Below are 22,960 nucleotides of genomic sequence, written 5' to 3' on the forward strand. Positions count from 1 at the left end.
CTGGACACCATTTTATCAGTGGCCTGGAATGGGAAATTGGAGCCTGGGATGAGAGAATTGAATAACTCGAGCTTGTTTTCATTTCATGTTTAATTTCCTGCAGGCTTAGCTCAGTCTTTCCGCTCCTTCCACCAGCCTCCCAGGGTTTTATGGGGGAAAAGGGATCAAGATATATTACTTCTTGCTTTGCTTTGCTTTCTTTCTTTTCTTTTTTTCCAAGGCGGTGATTTTGCTACAGCGGAGTTTGACATTTCCCTCTCACTTTCAAGGTCCCGCCGCATCACAGGGTCACCGCCAAAAACATTTCATGAAGGGTCCCAGCAATCATAAAGCTGCCTCTGAGGGGGGCTGGCTGAGGGGTTATATTCCCTGGCTGCGAAGCCTCCTTCCAGTCCCATCCCCTTCTCCTCTCCCAGAGAGCAGTCCAGGAGGGAGATACTGATAACCCAAGAGAGATAAGCAGCCAGGGCCAGGCTGGCATGGGCTTGGGACATGCCTGTGTGTGTTTCTGTGCAAAGGAAAGGAATAATGTGTGAATACATGTGTCTACCTTGTTTTTCTAGTGCCACTGCCTCAGACATCTGCTGCAGACCTGGATGAGCTTAAAGAGCCTCAAGCAGTTGCTGGTACCAAGCAGAAGCTCTCTCTGGGGCTCTGCAGCCCCAGATGTGGAAGAGAAGAAAAGAATGGGATATACATGGTGTGTAGTACCTACATGAACACAGCATCCCCTGTGCACCCTTGCAGGTTTGTGGCTGAGCCATAGCAACCTCTTCCTGTCTGTGCCTCTGCACAGAGCTTATGCATGGCTACCACTCTGGAAAACAGAGATGTGCAGTATCTTAATAGCACATGGAAACAAGGGGCAAGGTTGTGGGGAGTAGGCAGGAAAATATGCATTGCATCACAGGGGGAATTAGCTTTGACATTGTCAGACACCAGTACAGATGGCTGGAAACTGAGGCAGGCAAGGAGATGGAACAGGAGAGGGGCCTGGCCACAGAATGCCACTGCTTCACAGACAGTATGGTCCACTCATGTATGCTGCTGGCATGGGCTCTCCTCCAGACACCAAAATTGTCCGGCAGCTACTTCACTAATGAAGCATGAGCCTGGCAAAGGGATGGAAAAATCAGAGCCTGTCTGGGCTCTGCATCTGGTCCTGCCTGCAGTGCAGCTGGTTATGCTCCCCAGCAAGCCAAGCCTGGGAGAGCGGGTGATGTCCAGCCAAAAGCTGTGGGAGGGAGCATCACACCTTAAACCTGTGCCTCACCTATCTGCCATCTTGCTTTGCTTAGTTCAGCTTTGCAGGCAGATGAAGCTGACCTCCAAAAAATCATTTCAGGGCAGGATTATCCCTTAGATGGCCATATCTTCCTTGGGAGAGGGGCTACTGAGCTTCCCTCAAAGCCCATGAGGCTTCAGCAGGTGTGTGCCCAAACAACACCCCCAGCACCCACAGCAGCCAGAGCCTTTCCCTGTGCAATGGAGGGTGTCTGAGTACCTAGCACCTGCTGCTCTGGGCACAAGCCTGCTGCTCCTTGCTCTCCAGTGATAGGAGTGTGCTCTGCTGCTGACAGCACAGCAGGCCTGCCTCATGAGGTGGTGGCCTGGTGCCAGCCCATGGCCCAAGTCACCAGGTCCTTCCCAGCAGAGCCAGGGAATGACTGAAATGCAAGTGCTTACCCCTTTCACCATGGGGTAAGTGCACGAGCAGCCAGGCCACTCAGACAAGCCCTTCAGCAGCTCTGTCACACGAGCCCTGTCATCGCCATCCCAAGTTAGAGGTGGCACTGGCAGGGAGGCTGTTCTTGGCTGCCTGTGGCAACAGGCTACTGGCACACTTACCTCAGAGCAAGCTGGAATTCCTCTTTGCCAAATATACTCCTGGCTACCTAGGGAGTTCTTCTGCCCTCAGCTGAAGTGTCATCCAGTAGTAAAGTGGGGAAAAACCCCCAAATGAAGGGTCATATGTAAGAATGTGTAGATTGCATCTGCCTCGCCTGCCCTGGCTCTGATGGACCGCCCTTCACACTGCCTGGAACACACAGTAGCTGCAAGCCCTGGCTCAGAAGTGAGCAGGAGGAGCTTGCCACCCTCCAGCACCTCATTCTCATTCCTGAGCTGAAGGAATGTCATGCACTGTGCAGCCAGTAACTCGATGCTATGCTGGCCTCCCAGGAGACCCCATTAGCACTTGTGGTGTGTTCTTGGGAAATGAAGAGCTGCATGCAGTGGCACAAGTAAAGAGCTGGTGTTTGTAGCACTGCCTTGCTCTGCCCATCCTGTGGTGCTCAGCATGCTGCACTCGGGACCAATGGGAATCACACTGCTGCCTACTGAAACACAGCCATGCCCAGCCTGAAGAGAAACAGCTGTGGGGAAGAAGAGCACACCAGCCCTGCAAACCAGTTTAGGCAAGCACACAAGAAAAATTCTGCTTCTGGTTGAATTCAGAAGTGAATGTACAAACTGAAAAAGACTTAAGCATCGATGTGGGCCTTATTTGCAACAACTACTTGTAAAGATTAAAGCAGAGGCTGGTTGGGAGCTGGAAATATTCCTGGTATACAGGATAGAATCAGGTGTCTCCATGGGCCAATTATTCTTGATGCTAGAGCAGGTTCTGGGGGTGGTGAGCTGACAAATACCTGCAGATGGAAGTGAGAGGATTCGCTGTGCTGGAGAAGGAGCTGACCACCAAGGCGTGAGCTGCGTATGTCTGCCCCATGCAGTGGTGCTCCTTTTTGCACATGCTTCGAGCCCTGACTTGCCTCCTCCTGTTTAACCTTGACTCACAGGAAAGAGCAGTAATCAGAGAATCATTCCCTCCTGTGATGTGCATTTTGGGTCTGCTGGCCCCTCAGGTTATTTCAAGGGAGCTAATTCATGAGAGCTGGCACCTGTATGGGTGGGGGTGATTGAGACTGTCAACAGAATGTGGCTGTTTGTCTCTCCTGCTTCTCCTAAGGTGTTGGGTGTATCTTTTGCCTCCAGATCTCCAGCTTTCATGCAGTCTCAGCACGTGCCAAGCAGCAACAAGAGCTGCCTCTCTTGCATCACCACATTCTCTGGCACTGAACTCCCAGTCACCTCTGCAGTCCCCTCTGCCATAAAGAGCCGATGCTGTGGAAAAGCTTGCTCCCACTCAGACTAATGGACCTGTGTCCCCTGCAAGCCTCCTGAAGAAAGCAGGTTTTGTGCAAACTTTGTTCAGGGTGGTGGTGAGGCTTACCCACCTGCTGTCCCATTAGCTCAAGGGCAAAAGGTGTTTCTGTGAACACTGGTTTGCAGGACACCAGACCAAATAAAGGAAGTGACACTAGTGTCAGATGTGGATGTACCTCCTCGTGCATTCCCTATGCCACAGGTTCTGATTAGGGCTCAGCTGCCTGCAGCTTATGGAGGGGCTGCAAGGGAACCTCAGAGGTTTTTTGGAGCTCATCCACTCCTTACCCAGCCCCAGGATTTCCCCCATACCTGTACACGAGCCTCGGTGAGGTCTGTCCTCATGGCTAGCTGCTCCCTGGCATAGACATCGGGATAGTGGGTCTTCTGGAAGACCTTCTCCAGCTCCTCCAGCTGGTAGCTTGTGAAGGTGGTGCGGTTCCTCCGCTTCTTGCCCTTGTTGCTCTCCGAGTCAGCCTTGTCCATGGGGCTGGGGAGGTCTGTGCTGGCCCTGTCCTGGGGCACTTTCACGCCGGCCTCCTTCACGCTGAGGTAGCTGCTGTCCATTGCTGAAGGGTCGGAACTCGGCTGCAAGTCAGGCTCTCCCAAAGCACTTTCCTTACCTGTTTCAGTGGGAGGTAGGGGAGGGAAGAGGAGGGCAGGTTTGACCAGGGGTAGGGAGCAGGGAGAGAGAGAAAAGGAAACACATGTAAATCTTTTGACCTATTTTGCCCAGCACAGATGGGCAAGAGGAGGTAGGGGCAAGCTCTCTCAGCTCCTGCTCCCTCTCAGAGACCCAGGTGGAGGATGAGCCCTGCACACTCAGGTGCACACACTCCAGCAAGATCCTCCTTCAACCTCTCAACACCCACATCAGGGTTGAATGTCATGGAGCACTACGTTCCCTGGTTGTGGCCACAGGAAAGGTCTCTGAGAGGTCCCCTGCCACCAGCCCATCTCTGTTCCCCTGCTGAATAACACAGCATAGAAATCCAGGAGTACAGAGCAGCCACATGAGGTGCTCAGTGGGGTCTGTTTTCTGCTCCTGCAGCCTCAGGCAGTGCTGGTGTGCCAGGAGAGGTGCTCCTGACTGACGCCCCCAGTGACCCCCACAGCCTTCTGCCAGGACTTGCACTGCTTTTGGCAAAGAGGTTGTGAAAGGGGAAAAGGACAGTTTGAGACACCTGCAGAAACAGCACCCCATGTGTGCAGGGCAGAGGGAAATGAGAGGAGTGTGACAGCAGTCTGGGGTACTGTTCCCACCTGGTTGCCCTCAACAATTAATTAATGAGACACGACATATGAGAGTAGTATGGCAGACAGGAGGAAGAGGTTTCAAGCCCTGAACCAGTGAACTGGTTTCTTTCTAAAAACCACCTTTGAGCTTTGTAAATGGGGTATGTGCATCCTCAGGCACAGGCACTTTGTGTCCTCTCCTGCCCTCCTCCTGCCTCCAGTGACAGTGGTGTCCCCTTCTTTAGCAAGAGTGATGCTACACCAGCAGGACCCTGGTGGGGATCCATGGCTCTCCCTTATCTGATGCCACTGCTCTGCATGGTGGGCTGAACCCAGGACAGAAATAGAGGGATCTGTGTGAGCAACTGGCAACCTGCCATATAGTGCACAGCCAAGTGTAACACCTGGCCACATTTCTGGCTGGGATCTTTGGGCAAAAACATGGTAGCCCTGCTGCAGGTTTTAACCTTGAGTCACTATGCTCAGTTCCTAAATGTGTGGGAAGTGATACTGTGGTATTTTCTCTCCTCTATGCTCTCCTTACCAAGCCAAAAGCACATCAAGTGTCTCATATTTTTTTTAAATTTCCCTTTAGTCTATTTTTAAATCTTACCAGGCCAGGATCAGTCTTTCTGGGAAACAGTTCCACTATTTAGTGATGTCCCCACTGGGAGCTTTTCCCAGGCAATGTGATAGTGTTATTAATGCCAGCTTAGGCATCTTCGCCTGTGTCTTTGGCAATACTCATCTCTTGTTACAAAATCCTTTTGCTAATTCATTGTATATTTACAGTTTAGCCCTTCTGTGAACAGCTCTGTCACAGCCAAAAGCCCATGCAATTGTTGTGAGGAGGTGCACAGTGTACAAGTCCTCGTCCATCTCTCACTCTTGCAGCTGAAAGGCTGCACTGAGATGATTGAGATGAATCCAGGAGGGTGAAATGTGGCTGTCACTCTCAGACATGAGAGCAAGGGTGGCCCAGGTTTAAGCCTGGGGGAATGAGCTGTGAAAGGGATTTGGGAAGAAAATTGCCCAGGTGGTACAGAGGGCTTGCAGGCAGACCTTGGATGAAGGCAATGGAGCTACCTGCCACTTTCACCCTGCTGTGATTTCAGATGTATTGCTTTCTCTAATATTGTTCCTGCAGACTTTTGAGGAGCTCCCTATAAAGCTTATCAAAGCTTGATGTCTGTCTCAGCTCTCTTTGCTTTGATCGTTGCGAACATTTAGCAAAAATTTATTCTCCCTGGGTTCCAGGACCAGTGTCTAGGCCAGCGACTGACACACTGCCTCCTCTTTGAACCTGCCTTCTCCAACTGGCTGACCTTTTCCACTGCTCCTGGGGGATGCAGGTGGACAGACCTGTCCAAAATGGACTGGGACAGTGCCCTGCCACACAGCCTTGGTAAATCATAAGCTACAGACATGATAGTTATAATTTTTACAACTGAAAATAAAATGGTTCCAGAAAGTCTGCAGCAATGGACTATAACCTATGAGACTCAGTAGAGACAGAGTAATAATTAAAGTATTCCAAGAGGTTGGGGTTTTTTTTCCCCTTTCTCTTTTTCTTTTATTATTTATGATGTCAGGAAGCTCAGTACATTTTCCCCCACAGTTTTGCTCTGGCTGCCTCCCTAACTCCTAAGCCCCCTGCAGCTCCAGCAGCAGCAAACACAAGATCTGAAGCCTTTCCTTGGGAAATCCTCTGCTGGTTTTTATCTGCCTCAGGAGCTCTGTTAGCTGGGGAGGGGTCTGCACAAACACAAACACAAACACAAACACAAACACAAACACACACAGAGAAAAGCTCTGTGTCTGTTCTAATTTTGTTGGCAGCATAGCTCAAACTGCAGCTGAGAGCTGGGCCCAGGATTTTCAGAGGGATAAGTTATCTCCATCAAAAACCATCAGCCCCAAGGAGCAAGGACTGTCCCTGCTGCACACACAGGGGGTGTTCCCATGCCTGCTCTGCCAGTCCAGAGCCCTCCTTGCAGCTCAGCCATGCTGCTCTAGTGCTCCTGCACTGCAGCAGACACGGGCTTCTTCACCTCCAGCCCCTGAGGGCCCTGGTAGGGACGAACTATTTCCATGGGAGGGGCAGAAACTCTGGGATGGAGGCCCTGATGGCAGTGCTGGGAGGGCATGGTGTGCATCCCAAGAAGCAACTCTCATTCCCTGGAAGCGGGCTCACTGACCTTAAACAGTCACGCTAACTGCTGAAGTGAAACAAATTGCATACATCTGCATATGGATATGCCCACACTTCCTGTAACTGGAGATGGACTCAAAGTTTCAGTGCAAAGTTTGGGGTGTCTGTTTCTAATCAAACCTAGAGAGACCTTGAGTTACATATTGTGAAGATCTCTATGGCAAGGAGTTGATGTGAGCACCACTGCACCCTTACATGCCCGACAGCAGAGCTTGGTGCTTCCTTCACTGCTTGCCAATCCATCCCTGCCCTTGTAGCAGTAGAAGGAGGATCTTTTCTGACTTCCCACAATTATACCTTGCTCTCACAGTGCCTTGGCTGCCTGCTAGACCATAAGCACTCCCAAGACCTTCCCTGAGTCACCCAAGGATCTGCCATGGGACAGTCCAGGATAACTGGGCATGTGGGCTCCAAGCATCTTGCAGCTCCTTTTGGGCAGGAGGGATGCCTGCATTCCCACTTCTGCAGGGGACATGCAAATCTCTTTCAAATCTCATCACATTTGTCCTGGGAGCCCTACGGAGGAGAAAGGAGGTGCAGGAGACTCAAGACCATGTTCACCTGTGGCCATGAGGGAAGGCCCTGAGACAGCAAGGCATTGCACTGCTCTGCTGACACACTCCTGGAGGGAACAGTCATCTTTATCATGCTGTCAGAATGTTTGGATTCACAGCTTCTATCTGTTTTGTTCCTCAGGTGTGCTATTTTGAGAGGATGCTGAAGTAAAATCTTCGCTATGTAAAATCTTATCCATGGAATTTAATTTAGAGCAAAGTCAGTTTGGTGCATCCACGGGGATGGAGATTAGGACATTTCCAACACACAGCTTTTGGTCCAGCTTGAAATGGTAGGTCTGCTTTGCACAGCACATGCATGACAAGCCACAGCTCCTGCCCAATAGGCTCCTTCACACAGATCCTGTGATGGCAGCCCCACAGCCCACAAGGCTGCAGGAGAGCAACATGGCCAGCACAGGGCAGGGACACAGCCAGCACAGCCCAGGGACACAGCCAGCACAGGGCAGTTTCCCCTGGGCTGCAGGTAAAAGAGCCTGCTGGGTCTTGGCACTGCTAATGTACTGCTCTGGCAGCATCTTGTCCAAGTTATTACAGTCTCAGTGAAGAGCTGATGCTATCCCAGTCCTGGGAGGCTTCAAGAATAGCCTGGACCTCCTACTGGCACGTGGCAGCTCACAGACATTGTCTGCCTGTGGACAACCCATGTCCAAGGAGCACAGCTCAGGTGGCATGGGGCTGCACCAGCCTGCCCCTCTGCTCCCACACTAAATGACATTGGGGCCTTCTGCCTTCCTGTCCAAGTGTGGGCACAGGGGTGTCCCCCCCTGCTCACCCCCAAATTCCATGGCCCCCAATGCTGGCCACTGCAGAGTGCCTCTCCTTGCCTGCAGAGGCATGGTCTGACTCTTCATAGCAATGGCCCTTTAAAATAAAAAAGCTCTTAATGTAGTTCTTTCAACTCTTGCTTAAATACCAGTGCTAAAATTTTGCCCTGGGAGGGTTCAGGCAGTGCATTTACACTTCTTACCAAGGCAAATTTGCACTGCAGCCCAGCCAGCACACCTCATGGACTTGGCCAACTATAGGAATCTTATCCAACTCCTGTGATCTTGCCTTAACACATGCTGAAATGATTATACTTGTTTCTAAGCTATCTGTTGCAGTCTTCTGCCTCCTATCTGTCATTAAAGTCTAGAAATCAGCACAAGACTATTATTTAAAAAACATCCACATTTTGGGTTATATAGGAAAAAACCAAAATTACTGAATTGTAGACATATAAAGACCCAAATACTTAGGTTTATTTCTGTTCAGGGAGTCAGTGCTCTTGCAGTCTGCACATGTAGAAAAGATTTTAACACTTTTTTAGTTGTATGTGGCATCACTGATTTTATTTGCAATGATCAGATGCTTAATCATACTTTCACTCCTGTGCCCAACTGAAATGTAAAACTGGGCAGCATTCATCTCTTAAATGCAGGTGGTATAATTCTAGATAGGACACAAACCATTGGCTTCATTCTGGGAGCTGCAGTTACCATTTGCTGCTAAGCAGAAGCTGGTTGGAGCATCTCCATTCAGCTTTGGATAAGGATGAGTATATGGCCTGTCCATCCCTCCCAGACTGGGCCCCCTTTGGCTGATTCTGCAGAACCTGAAGGAAGGCTGAATATGGTCTATGCTGTTCCTCTGCTCATGGTACAACATTCACTGACTTCCCATTGTGCTCAAGAGACCACTGCATGAATGTTCTCATCTGCATGGACACTGTCCATCTCTGCTGAGCTTGTCAAAGCTGCTGGCACTGCTGCTCTGCTGCTGCAGCCTCCTGAGGCTCTGCAGCAAAGTGGGGACACATTCAGTGGTTACTCATGGTGGAACTCACAGACTAAAAATAGCTGTGAAATACCTGGTCACCTTGGGGAGCTAATTACAGGCAGAGTGAAGTCCCACAGAAAAGTCTACTTGTAGAAGAATTAAAAGGGAAATGAGTGTTTCACTCTACTGTGCTCCTCCTCACCACACCTAGGAGTCCCCTCTTTGAGAAGAGACTTATTTTTCTGATCAGAGCATACAGCAGGAACAATACTAAGGCCTGGAGCAGAAAGGTCTAAAAACCTCCTCCTTTTCCTGAAAAGCAGTCTGGAGACAGTGTCAAAGGTCCCACACAGTAAGTCCATGGGTGGATTTTTGGTGGCCCTGAAGCCAGTGTATAACTTTGGCTCTACCTCCACTGTATGTCTGGGAGATGTTTCTGTGGGACTCAAATTCACCTCATCCCTGGCTGCACTTAAGCCCTCTTGTTCCTGGCTGGCTAGTTCTCCTGGACTAAATCACTGTATGAGTCTGGGGACAGACAGCTTGATAAACATTAGCTCTAGTGCTGCTGAGAAGTTTACAGCACAGCAAGCCTCGGGAATATGCAATATTTACTTGGGAAAATTGCTGTTCCTCTCACTTTTATTCTGAACTAATTTTTTTTTTCCCCAATACAAACATCTGTTTTTGAGGGCATGTGTTGCTTTATTGCCTGATTAGCTGGATTCACACACCCTGTGGCTACTTGGGGAGAGCTCAGCATTGTCTGTACAAATGCAACATGTGCTGCTTGCTCCTCTTTCATGTTTTTTAAAGGACGCTAACAAAACTGGCTTTTACATAAACAAATCAATTCTGAAAACTGCATAGAAGCTGTGGCTAGAGAAAAAGGCACAGCTCATTCCCCAAGTCCTTTTTCATGTGGCACATCCATCTGAAAAGCAGAAAAGTGCTGACTAGCAAATTTTGAAGGCACAAAAATGCTTCTAGCAACCTGCTGCAATTGCAGTTGACTTTCTGGCTCCCAGAACATGATATAAGGAAAGAGCAAGAAAATGTACTGCCATTGCCTCCATGGAGAGGAAATGAAACTGCTCCATTGAATGGGGGTGATCAGCTACAGGTTTACAGCATGCCAGGCCATGTGCAAAGTTTGAAAGTATGACAGACAAGTATGGGTCAGCTAATGCATTTTAAAATGTCTCATTTCCCACATGTCCCACTGGCATGTCACAAACAGCTAGGAAAAAATGGTGGATTTCTGCTCCATCCTACTTGGGTCTCTGCCTAAAGCAGTGCATGTTAACCAAAAGCCATCTAGAACCTCTGAACTGATATATCCCCAGTGAGTACCAGCCAGAGAAGTTGGACAAGGCAGACAGCTATGAGAAGGGGGCTTGAAAGGTCTTTCAGTTTCCTCTTGGCTCTGGTTTTGATACCTTTTGGATAAGTAGTTTCCTCCTTCCCAAGCAGTCCTGCATGCCTTGCCATGACAGTGATCATCTGAGGGTCTTGGTTTTTCCTAAGCTACTCAGAACCAGATGTAAGCACCTAACTACTCTGAAGACTTAGCTCAGAGCTGAATGGATGAAATATGTGATTTCATTAAGAAAAAAAATCAGCCTCCCTAATATTGGACACAGTATTGAATGGTGTCATCTCAGTCATAGACACATACCTACACACAGAACAGACAGGTCCTCAGTGCTGTTTGCTGAAGACTTATGTTCTCCACAGACAGGCACTGTAGGGTTTTGCACACCTCGATGCTCTGTCCCAGTGTGGGAACTCTGTTCTGCTCCTGTGTGAGCTGAGTTCTCCTCCTGGGACATCCTTATTGGCTGTCAGCATCTGGAGCAATGTCTGCCCAATCCACCAGGTCTTTGGGATCATTCAGTTATCCCTCTGTTGTGTTGTTTTTAGAAAAATCTAGATCCAGCAAGGTTGCTGCTCCTCTGCTTGGCTGCTATCTCCAGCTGAGTTAGTGACAGTAGCATCTAAGGCATCTGGGATTCAGCTCCCTCCCTGTGCTGGGGCCCTGTGAAGTCAGGCCCTGCACCTGCAGCAGGGAGAGGGAAAGCTGTGGAGCTCTGGGGCTGACAGCAGTCAGTGCCACTCTGTGCCTGCAGTAGCACCAAGTGCTGTCCACATGTGAGTGACAGCTGAGGTCGATGCAGGGTTTAGGGCTAAGCTCTCGCTCTGAAAGGAAGAGTGTAAGAGTTCCCATCAGATGCAGATTTATGTATTCATCTTAACCTTACCCATGTCGTTTGGCCACTGCAAGGATCTGAAAAGATCTCTCCCCTGAGCACTGCAAGAGAAAAGGGGGCTCTTTTCCACAAGCTGTCATCTTCTCCAGAGGTTTCTGCTGCAACCACTCGGTGCCTCTCTCTTCCCCACAATATGCCTTGCACATTTTCCCTACAATTTCCACCCCAGGCTGTGTGCTGGATGAGCAGGACCTCTGCTCTGACAGGGTGAGAGGGAGGTATAAGGCAGTCATGCAACCTTCCACACTTCAATGTGTGTGTTGCCTTCCATGCTACCCACACACCAAGTGAGACCCCACCGGCCATCACCTGTCACAGAGGGCAAAAATCAGCCATCTAGTCATGGAGGGAGTGGAGGATTCTGTTTCCTGCTGGTGAGGAAGGCTGGGGAGACAAAGCTGCCTGAAGGGAGACGATCCTTGCTCTGATGTCTGGCTATGGCACAGTTTAATTCCCTGCTGCCAGCTTGCAGAGTGATTCACCCCATCCTGTGGGTCGGTGCCTGCCTGGACGCTGTTCACGTCATTGGGTTGGTTGGTCTGTCTGCCTCTCTCTGCATTCTTCTGTCTGTCTGCTTTGCAAAAGCAATCTCTCTGCAGCAGAGACAGCCAAGCATTGCTGAAGTTTAGCTGCCTCCCAGAGGTGACTTCTAGTGGTCTGTTTTGTGCTGCTGGTAGCAGGGCCAGACCCGCAACCTGAAAATTGCTGACTGGGAAGAGGGGCAGTGGGAGGGAGGTCAGGGCCATTTTGTAATGGGATGGGCAAGAGCTCAGCTGCATCTGCATTATGAAGTCCTGATTCAGATTAATGACAGATGAACTTCAGTGGCTTGTGGGCCCTGGCCAGGGCAGGGTCCAGCAGGCTCTGCCAGGCTGAAGCCGCCAGCCTGTGGCCCTAGTCCAGCAAGGCACTGCAGCATATGTGTGTCCCTGGACTACCCTTGTGCTAAAGTGCAGTGTTATGTACTTCAGATGGGCAGTCAGGAAAGCCCAAACAAATCTTCCCAACACTGCTCCCATGATGCTCTTTGTGCTTCTGAGTTTGGGCCCTCAGGTGCCCCCACGGAGAAGACCTGGGGACTGCTGAGTCTGGATGAGGTGCTGTGGCAACCCATTGGAATCCAAGTACAACACAACTCAGGGGGATTTGAGTGCTACCAATTACACTTGGAAACTGGAAAGCAGGAGTGATAGAAAGCTAGAGTAAAAGCAGAAAACAACCAAAGTTGGCTGAACCTCACAGAACCACAGAAAGGGTTGAGTTTAAACACTGAGACAAAGCTTGGGCAAGATTTCTTAGCAAAGCAGTTCTGTTGTTCTTTAGTTTTATGCAGCTGATTAGTAAAGAAAGGCCCAGACAAGGAAAAAAAAAACTTTCAGCCCTCCCCAAACCTGCCTGTTCTTGGAAGAACATCTATAATTTAATTCCATTTCAACTGCACATTGCAAAACTCAAGGCTAGCCAGGTCTAGGAAAATTCCTATGAGCACTAGGCTTTTAGAAGCATTCCAGAAAGAAATGAGGTTTCTGGCTACCAAACCCACTAATTCACCATCACTGGGCCTGGGCAACAGACTGGCATCAGCTTTTACTGGCAGAGAGTAGTAGGGCAGCAAAATCCCAAAGTGAAGCAAGAAGCAGCACAATCAAATTGGGAACTTGCCAGCCAAGAAGCAAGACACAATAACCAACAGCAAGACACAATAACCGATCCAAAAAAAGTACCTGAGAGCAGCAAGTTGTTTCCCCTGACCTTTACACCCTCATCATGAGGTGGGGACAGTACTGCAGCCTCACAGGTGTTTCCTGCAGAGGAGATGCTGATGCCAATTGGGGTGGGAAAGCCCAGACTCCTGACATGGTCTGAAGGTGGCAGCAGCAATGACTGGTACCAGGGACTCTCGTCCCTGGTCTCCATGAGCCCACATGCAGTGCAGAGGGTACACAATGACATCAAGGTCTCTCTGAGCTTGAGAGTTGTTTTGAGGTGTTGAGGAGACATGGCTGCACTGCGTGGCCTGGCCATGAACCACAGTGTGTCTACACCATGGCTGAGGAGAAAGGGCAAAGACAGAAAAATCCATCTAAGACTGGCTTGCTTGGAAACTCCAGTTGACCCTGACACAGTCTAAACAAATATTTTTTTAAATTACTCAGAATGCCCTGGTCTTCTTATATGTATCCCCAAAGACTGTCATAAAATGTCTGCAGAAAGGACTCTGTGAACCTCTGCTGCCCTGCTCTAGAGGCACATATTTCAGCTCCAGTCAAACTGAAGTTTAATAAACCCTTGGCCTCTGTAGGTTCCCTCCAGCCTCTGCAGCAAACAATTCTCCCCTGCCTCAGTCTGGCTCTGGGTCTGTGTCCACCACTGGTGTTTGCCATGAGCTGCCAACACCGCTGCAGCATCTGATGGGAGACCACCATTAGTTGTGAGTGCTATGCCCTTGCATCTCACAGTTTTTTTCTGCTGGGGCTGTGAGGAGTAGGGAAAAAGTATTTGAAACTCTCCTTCATTTGCCATAAGCTCTGAAACATATATACCAACTTAGGACTTCTCTGGGGCTCTAGCTCCACATCCTTCATAACCTGGAAGAGAGAAGGTATATGTTTACTATAGAGTCAGGATAATCTAAGTGAATTATTTTGAATTATTCCAATAGCTGACACAAGCCACTGTGCTTGGTAAAATTCTGGGAAAACCTGCTTGCGTCATGGTTTAAGTGCAATTCTTTCCTCATCCAAAAAAATACTTAGGTGTTGTTCAATAATCCCCTTTTAATGAAGTTTTGAAAATTCATCAAGGAGTAAAATTGATACTCCATGACTTGACCAATTACTCTCATGAGACACTTGTGCAAGAGCCCAAACACATGGTTCCCAAAGGAAAAGGATGAAAATGATTTACAGAAGCAGTGCGGCAAAGGTTTATTGATAATGAGGCACCAAGAGGAAACGGAATGGATGTGCCTAAGATTCCTCTAGTAAATGAACAACAAATAGTATTCACAATCAGCAACTTACATTTTTAATTTTGAGCTGAGAATAGCAACATTCACAGACTCACAGATTATTCTGATAAGAAGGGACCCACAAGGATCATTGAGTCCAAGTCTGACATGAATGGCCCATATGGGATTGAACCCAAGATGCAGGTCAAATGACAGTTATTAGGGAAAAAAAATCCATTAAGTAGTACTGAGCAAGGAAAACATCCACAAAATTGTGCTCTCACTTGTGAAAGGGGAGTCATGAATTGCTCAAAGGGTAAACTGTGCTTGTCAAGTAATTCAGAGAGCTATGCACTCTGAGGTCAGAGAAAGGGATTTCATTTCACTTGAGAACTACTTCACCTTGCAACACATATAATTGTCACCAGGGGGGAAAAATGAAATTAAAAAAAAAAAAACAAAACAACCAAAAAAACCCAGAAGTAGGTTTGCATGAGCCAAGAGCACTTGACCTTTACTTTCTACTCCATCTCTGAGAGTCGGTTATTTTCCCAGTCTGTGCCTGGTGAGCTGCATCCTCACAGTGACTGCCCATCCTGCACATACTCTCCAGCTAAATACTTCTTGCTTTCTGGGTCTTTGGATCACAAACACTGCACCCCTCTCTATGGTAAACACTTCTCTGTTTTCTCATCATCATCCAGTGTTGGCAGGTGATCATTATTTACTGCCTGGCACCCACACCCTGTTCAGCAGTGTCATCTGGGCTCCCCACAGCATCCACAGAACTGTGCCAGGGAGTCCCACAGCGATGCCTGAGTCACAGCAAGCGCCGTGAGGTGAGGCACTGCTATTTCTTGTGTTGTGTGGATGGCAAAGTGAGACAGAGCACACAACACACACACTATCTAAGCCTGAGTTTTAAAAAGTACTCAGCACTGTCTAATATTTTTGCAGTCTGGAGGTGAAGGTCCTGTGCCTCTCAAATGCCCTGAATCATGCAATACCTTTGCATCCTGGCCAAGTAGATCTAAACCCCCATTCAATCCAGCACACTCCTTCAGAACAAGTTTCTGCCACATCAAAATTCCTTATTCTTATCCCAGCATTTGCTCCCCTTCATTGCCTGGGTCCAAGCAAGGCTGGACCACCCACTGGGGTAAATGGCCACTGCAATAAGAGTAAGTTCAGACCTGGCTGAAAACACTTCCTAAAACATGAGAAATCTGCAGTGTCTTTAGGTGTGAAAATCAAAGGTGTCACTACTGAGACAGTTCAAACCACAACTCCTTGTGGCTAGTTGCTGGATAATCTTTCAGAGGAAAGGCACAAAGCACATTTCCTATCCAAAGTCCAGCTCCACTGTAAATATGATGATCTTGCTCCACAGCACAGTGCAGCAGAACTTATGAAAAAAGTCATCATTGGATTTTTCCTGACATGGAGAAAACAAAAATGTGCTTAGTTTTATTTACATTCTTGGAAATGTCTTAACTGATTCGAAGAACTTAAAAAAAAAAAGTATTATAAAAACAGCCAGAGGCAAACAACTGCTGTGGGAGCTTTCAGGCAAGATTGTTAAATTTTGATTAAGTTGGAAGAAACTGGATGCAGGATTGTGGTATGAAGTGTCAGGCAGTAGACACAAACAACAGTGACTCTGGTAACACATTTTCCTAACAGAAAACAAAAAAATCATGACTCTTGGAAGGAGAGGAACTCCTGGAGCACCACTAGTTCTCAACCAAACTGGATGATTACATGAAGGATAATGACCATGAAAATCAGCCTAAATTAGACAGCTGAGTTCATGCCCACTTTTGTGTTTGCTTCCAGTTAGCATTCCAGAACAGGATCATATTGACATGAGTGACTACAAATGTGAAGTAAACATTAGCAAACATTTACAGAAATTGTCTTTAGGAACTTGTGAAAAGGAGTATTTGTCCCAGAAACCTGCTTCTGCCGGAGGTGCTCATCCAATCAGGGAACAAGGTCTCATTCTTTGTGTCCATCTTCCACTCACCACCACAGAAGCTCTTCTAGCTGCCTGCTCCTTGCACCAGTTCACCCACACACACACAATCTGCTGACCAAAGATTACTCACAATCATCATCCCAACAACAATCCTGTGTCCCAGACAGACCTCAAAAACTCATATCTTGCTCACAATTTGCAAATAAAACACACGGGGTGTTCATCCCTCCTGCTCCCTATCTCCCAAAATACTTCCTTAGGGGAGCCTTATTTTGGGAGATACCTCATCTCCATAAAGGTGGCTGTGTGCTGACATGGACCACAACTCAGAAAGTCTCTGCCTAGAGACATCATGATGCCAGTTCCACAAGCAGAGCTTCAGTGCTTAGAAGCTGCCTTTTCTAGCAGGGTGGGAAGCAGCAGGAGGCCTTAAAAGCAGATGGAAAGAGTGACTGCAGACAGGATGGCCTAGAGAGGAAAATAAAATACACAATCAGAAAACATGGGCTGGAATCAATACACCTGGAAAGCACTGGTTGGAAAGGTATGTGCTCTTTCAGTTTCCTAGATGAGAGCAAGATCCCTTTTCACCAGCTCTTTTCCTTTTCTCTTCAGAAGCAAGCCTGTCTGCAAGGGTCTGGAAAGGTTGAAATTTAGGAAGAACAGATAAAAACTTCAGTTTCCAGTGTCTGAGGGCTCCTGGAATTAGTGGAGCCACTGGGCACCAGCTGGCCTCTGTTTCCCCAGAGCATCTCCAGCTAATGGGCTCAGGGTGCTTGCATGGAAAGATGCTGGGGGCTGCAGTGGGGTGCTTTCTCCTTCCTTCTCATCTCAGGCTAGGCTTCCCACACACTGCCTTCTCAGATTTACTATCTCACAGTACATTTGGGTCATGAATTTTTGGATTCATGAGGAGCAAACACGCCTGTGTGGGAATGTGTGATTTCTTCTGCAATTCATTTGGTTTATAGGGCTCTCAGGAGAAAATATACAGTTGGATGTAAATAATAGGACTCCAAACTCCAAAATCCCCTCAGTGAACACAGTTATGGGTACGTAGCTTCCAAGAAGCCAGGGTTTTAGAGCTAAGGTTTTAGTGCTAGAGGAAACTCTCCATCCCAAAGAAGGGAGCACAGCCCTGGGCTGTGCCTGCTGGTAATGAGAGATTTGCCTGGCATCAGGGACCCTCTGAGTATTTGCTGCTTCTGTCCTCTGTTTTCCAAAGAAAAGACGCAGCTTCCTGACTTGTCTTAAACCACATTGTTCTTCCCACTGACACCTCCTAGAGTTTATGAAGCTGAGGCTTATAAACTGCTATACAGTCAAATTTGCTTCAAACTGTGGTGCACTGTGGACTACATGACATGAGTTTTTAACTTTGTCAAGAACATGATCTGACAAACAGAAAATGAAAGGTTACTTTGTCTCCTGTCAACTGATGGACTATGGTGTTTGGATGTTACAGTAGGAACCTTCATAGATTATTACCAGGCAGGGAGAGTCTGGAAGGCTGTGTACCCTCTTTTTGTTTAATGGTTTTTGCCCCAGGAGAGCTGAAGGCTGTGAAGCAGGACTGCCTGCCTGGAAAAGGGGTGGTCTGACATCCCTTTGGGCAGGACACCATAGGGTGAGGAGCAGGTCACCTCTGCCATGGTGCTACACTGCTATGACTGTCATGCTGCCAGCTCCCCTGCTTTCCCCTGCCACCTGGGCCAGGCATGCTCTGGGATGTGCTTTGGGCAGTCCTCAGGGCCCATGCTCACACCACCAGTTAATACTCCTGGCACAGGACTGAACAAAAGGGAACTGCTTTGCTCACCACTGTCAGGCATACCTGCAAAAACATGCCCTGCTCAGCCTCCTTCCAGAAGAACACAGACCCATGGACCTACTTCATGCCAGGCATACAGGGAGGAAATGCCAGAGCAACCACTGTAGCTATTTACACACTCAAATCACATTTTCCTACTGGGACATTTTCAGAGAGCTTGGATTGACTTTGCTCCCACTGAGATGCCACCACAGGCTTTCAGCTGCTGCTCCCTTTTCTTTTGAAATTCTGAGGAGGAGTTCTCAGCAAAGTTCTTGGTTTTAATGAAATCTGTGGGCTAAATGAGGCCATTCCCTGTTTTTCCCCAGTGGGGAACTAATTTCAACCAGACTCAACACCCTTGGCTGTATTCTTGGTTTTCAGGACCCACTCAGTTACCCTCATAACTTCTCCTTGGCCAGGACCCAGTGGCCTCTTACGTGTTAATGCATGTATGTGGTCAGTGCTACAGACCATGGTTTATCTGCTGCAGGCTCCTAATATCTCCATCTCTGTGGGAGGTGCAATCAGCCAGATTTACACACAAAAGCATACATCAGAGAACATTCACATTGCCTGAGGCAATATTTGCATCAGATTTTCTCCAGAAAAACCTAGGCTGTTCCACTTGATTTTTGCAGAGTCCAGATAGGCCAGACTTACAAAGTCTAGATTTAGGAATTTCTCATGAAGACTGTGCTATGTTTGCTGGCTAATGTCTGAAAAGGACAACTGGGGTCAGACAGCGCTTTCCCTTTACTCTGAAAGTCATTAAAACCCGACAGAATAGACAAAGGCCTGGATCAGTCCTGGTCCTTTTGTCACTCTCTTGTGGAGTGTCTGGGGTGTGATTCAGTTGCACACTCATGGGGTTTTGGTGCTGTGCAAAACACATTTAAGTCTCTCAGATGCTGACACAGGGCAGGTACCCAAGCCTTGAGGAGCAGCACAGGGAGAGCAGGGAGTGTAATTGGAGGCATCTCAGGCCGGGTGGCACACAATTGGCTCAATGCCTTCTCTCAGCACCAGCCAAGCTTCTCCTCTCTACTATCTTTAGGATGCTGGATACCTCCTATTGCCTTTACTAGCATCTGACAAACCTGTCGAAATACTTTGGCATCAAAGCCTCTGCCTTGTTCCATGCTCTTTGTGTCTTGGTCCCCAAATATGGTGAAAAATTCAGCCCTTAGAAGCTTGGGTGCTATCATAGACTCTTGGTTCCTTTTTGGGTAAACTTCAGGTCATTTTCTAAAGAAATCCATAGCTACCAACAAATATTGTCTGGCAGATTCTGTCTCAGGCAAAGGCCCAACAACATCAACAACAATGAATCGCAGTAAGGTCCCCAGGAGACACTGCTCTGCATGGCTTCTCCCCATCTTGGGGGACCACTTCAGAAATACAACACATGCAAGAATAGCATCACACCTCCTTGTAGTAATTTGCCATTATCTGTCTGCATTTGCCTCAAAACTGGCTCTCTCATGGCTTAACTAATGACTTTACAACTTCAAGACATCACAGCAAAACATCAGAACCTCTTTTTTGACTGTTTTGGTGATAATGAGCTCCCACGAGTGCTTGTCGTACATTGGTTTATTTTCCCATCTCCTATAAACCATTTCATCTTTAAATTCCAAGCTTTCCCACCATGACCAGAGAGCTTTTGCCTCATTCATCTGAAAAGAGTCAAAAAGCAGACAAGGCTGCCAAGTGAGGGTTTGATTTTTTTCATCGCACCTTGTTTGACACCAGGAGCCTTTTTGAGGAACACTCCCTCTTAGTGCCATGAACTCTGCTCTTGCAAACTTACATCTATGGATGAAACAGGAGAGTTTTCATTCCTGCACACTGTGGAAGAAAGAGGTAAAAAAGGATGTAGTCTCAGTTTTTTCTTGCTGCCCTGCTGAGGGAGGTATCTGCACCAAAAAAAAGAAGCCTTTGAACAAGGCACTGGCAGAACTAGTCTTTGGTGACTGTGCTCTTGTGTCAGTGCTGTTCCGACCCCACAGGCACCCCCAGCTGTGTTCAATGGAAACTGCTTCAGCCTGAAAATGCCTGGCTGCTCTCCTTTCACTGTCAGGGTAGCTTTCTCTTCTCACAAGGGGCATGTGGAGCTTTTGTAATCCTGGCAAGACTTCAGCTGAGCCTCCAGGACCAGGATCAGTGCCCTGCAAGGCCAGACAGGCTGACAGTTCTGTGCTCCCTTCCTTGACATTGGGGAAGCACTGCTTCTTTGCTCCTGGCTGAGTTTGCCCAGGGTGCATGTTATGCCTCTCCTCACCTTGCTCTGGGTTCAATTTAGCTTGGCAGCCTGGAGCTCATGACAGCCTCTTTATAAAACACCATTGGTTTCTGTTGAAGGGCTCACCCCTGACCAGGACATGCCAGCTGTACCACAGGCTCTGCGTGGCTGCCTGTGCAGTACCTGCTGGCTCGATCTCTTGAGGGAGGGCTGCTCTACACAGGGGATGGCAGACCCATGCTACAGTATTTGATGGACTTGTGCTAACATGAAAACCATTTTCACCTCCAGATATTCACTGTGGAAACCAAAATGAGCCTTTTAAGGCACATCCCAGATATTATCTAGTAATGGTAAGACACAAGCACCCTCTGGTTAATGTATCACACAGCAAAGCTCCTGCTGGCTTTCTTCTCTAACCAGGACAGCTGATGAGGTCCAAAAAGCTGTGTAGAAGCTCAAAGAGACAGCTCAGGGCCTGCCCACAGAGGCAGGCACCACCAACAGATTGCCCAAACCTCTTTCTTTCACGAGCCATGTTTTTGAAGGAACACACCACAGGCTGAAAGCCCCGATGCTTTCAGGACTGACCAGGTCCCAGCCCCATTGGTGTGTATGCTCAGTTTTAGTTCATCTCCCCCCTTGGCTATGCTGATTAATTTCCTGGATCCCAGCAGTCTGGTCAGCTGCATGCATTTTTTGCCAGCAAGGACACTTTCCTCAGCCCTTGCCTTCCCTCAGACCCATGTTGGACTGTCCCATCATCTCCCTCTCTAGTTTCCATGACCAACTGCAGTAGGGTTTCTCCCCATCTTTGAGGACCCACTTCAGAAATACAATACATGCAAGAAAAGCATCATACCTCCTTGTAGTAATTTGCCATTATCTGTCTGCATTTGCCTCATAAACAGTTCTCTCACAGCATGACTAAAGACTTTACAACTTCAAGACATCACAGCAAAACATCAGAACCTCTTTTTTGAGTTGTTTTGGTGATAATGAGCTCTCAAGAGTGCTTGTTGTACATTGTTTTATTTTCCCATCTCCTATACAACATTTCATCTTTAAATTCCACACCTGAATGAGCACCTGTGGTGCCTGTAAATTACACAGGTGATAAACCCCTCTCCTGCTACTTGACTATTCCCATTGCCCACCCTCTGAGGTTGACTGTTAACAATGGAGAAAAGGGTTATTTAACCAAGAACTCCAATTTTTACCACCCAGGCCAAGGAAAAGGGGATTTCCAGGACAACTAGCCACAAACCCAAACTAATTAAAGGCCACAAGGGAATAGCAGGGTTCTCTGAGTACCAACTAAATATCCAAACCCAGGCACAAATAAGTTTTATTATAGCTTCAACTCTAACTTAAAACCAGCATCACTCAACTCTGCATGTACAGCTACAGGTTCCTACTTTTCCTGAGCTGACTTTGGGCCTTTCATGATTTTTATGATTTTTATGAGGCTCTGTCCTAACCAGCCATGCATTTATAACAACCCTCTCTGTGGATATTTCCCCTTGCCAACAGAGCCACAGTTAACTGAGTTGCTGTGCTCATGTTTGATGTTGCAGCCAATACCCTATTGCTTTCTATTCTTCATAAGTCCCTTATGAAGGGACTTAGCTTTCTAATAGCTTGAAGTGGTATGATCTGGATGGAAATACTCATTTCTCTAGCACAAGAACTCATACCTATATAAAGCAACCAGCTTCCCTCTCTTCCAGTAGCAGCTTTCCAACTTCTGTTCAAGAGCTGAAATGCAATATGTAAGCTCTGCCACAAGCTCCATGGAGTGTTTCTGGCCTTCTGCACATTCTGTCTAACTGTCTGGTCCATCGGCTATTTATCTTGGAAGTCCTCACTGGAGATGTGAGAAACACAAAATGTCTGCAGGTCCTCTGCCAATTTGAGTAGGTTCTTCTTCCTCTTGCCTTCTAGCATTTGGCTATGTCCTGTCTAGCTCAGAGTGATATCTGGCTCCAATCTGCTTATGAAGGTTCAGACCAAATCTTGATAAGCCAGGTTATGTCTATAGTGCAGGGCTTCTCAGCTCTCAGCTATGGGTCCTTGCCACAGCTGTGCTCCTGACTCTACTCCAGGAAGAGGTCTGGGCATGCATCATCCCAGTGAAGGCTGGAAAAGAACCTCAAGGTGCTCCAGAAGGTCTCCCTGCCTCATGAACTGAGCACTGTGGCCCAGGCTCCAGGGCATACCCTGCCCCACTGTTTGGCCTCAGACTCCCCTCTGGGAACAAGCTCTGCAGAGCAAGGCTCTGCCCATTCCCCTTTCCAGCTGGCCTCACAGTGGGAATGGACATGCATCAGCCTCCCATGCAGTAATTCTTGAGTGGCATCTCTGGGGCAGGAAAAACCTGATGCTGTGGGCTTGTGCACACACACTGGAAAGGACCAGTCTCTCAGGTGACCCATCCCCATCTGGCAGACCCAACAGCCTGAGAACAGTTCCATGCCCAGCAGACTGGTACCCCTGTGAGCCTGTGATATAATTTTTGAAGTGCTTTTCTTTTCTTTCAGAAACCTTGCCGTGGCATGGGTCTCGTATTAAGTTTTGGGCTGACCAATATTTTTCTGTTTCCCCTGCTTTGTAAAACTACTTCTGGCCTGTGTCACACACATTTCTCAACACCTTGCAGAGTTGTGGTCTTGCAGATGGGGCTTCAGATCTCTCTGAGCACTGTTCCAGAACAGAGTCATTCTCTGATTTTTTTTGACCCTTTCTGGGAAAATTC

The 22,960-nt window shown here is 47.9% G+C and overlaps 1 protein-coding gene across 1 annotated transcript in view; it reads right to left on the reverse strand.

Annotated features, from left to right (window-relative positions):
* ALX4 (ALX homeobox 4) overlaps positions 1–22,960 on the reverse strand; it is a 37,390-nt gene that overhangs the window by 5,985 nt on the left and 8,445 nt on the right. The window contains exon 2 of the mRNA XM_066552623.1: positions 3,481–3,791. Within this exon, the coding sequence (XP_066408720.1) occupies positions 3,481–3,791 (311 nt within the window). The remainder of the gene's footprint in view (positions 1–3,480; positions 3,792–22,960) is intronic.

This window comes from Molothrus aeneus, chromosome 6 (genome assembly GCF_037042795.1).
Source record: "Molothrus aeneus isolate 106 chromosome 6, BPBGC_Maene_1.0, whole genome shotgun sequence".
NCBI classification, from domain to species: domain Eukaryota; kingdom Metazoa; phylum Chordata; class Aves; order Passeriformes; family Icteridae; genus Molothrus; species Molothrus aeneus.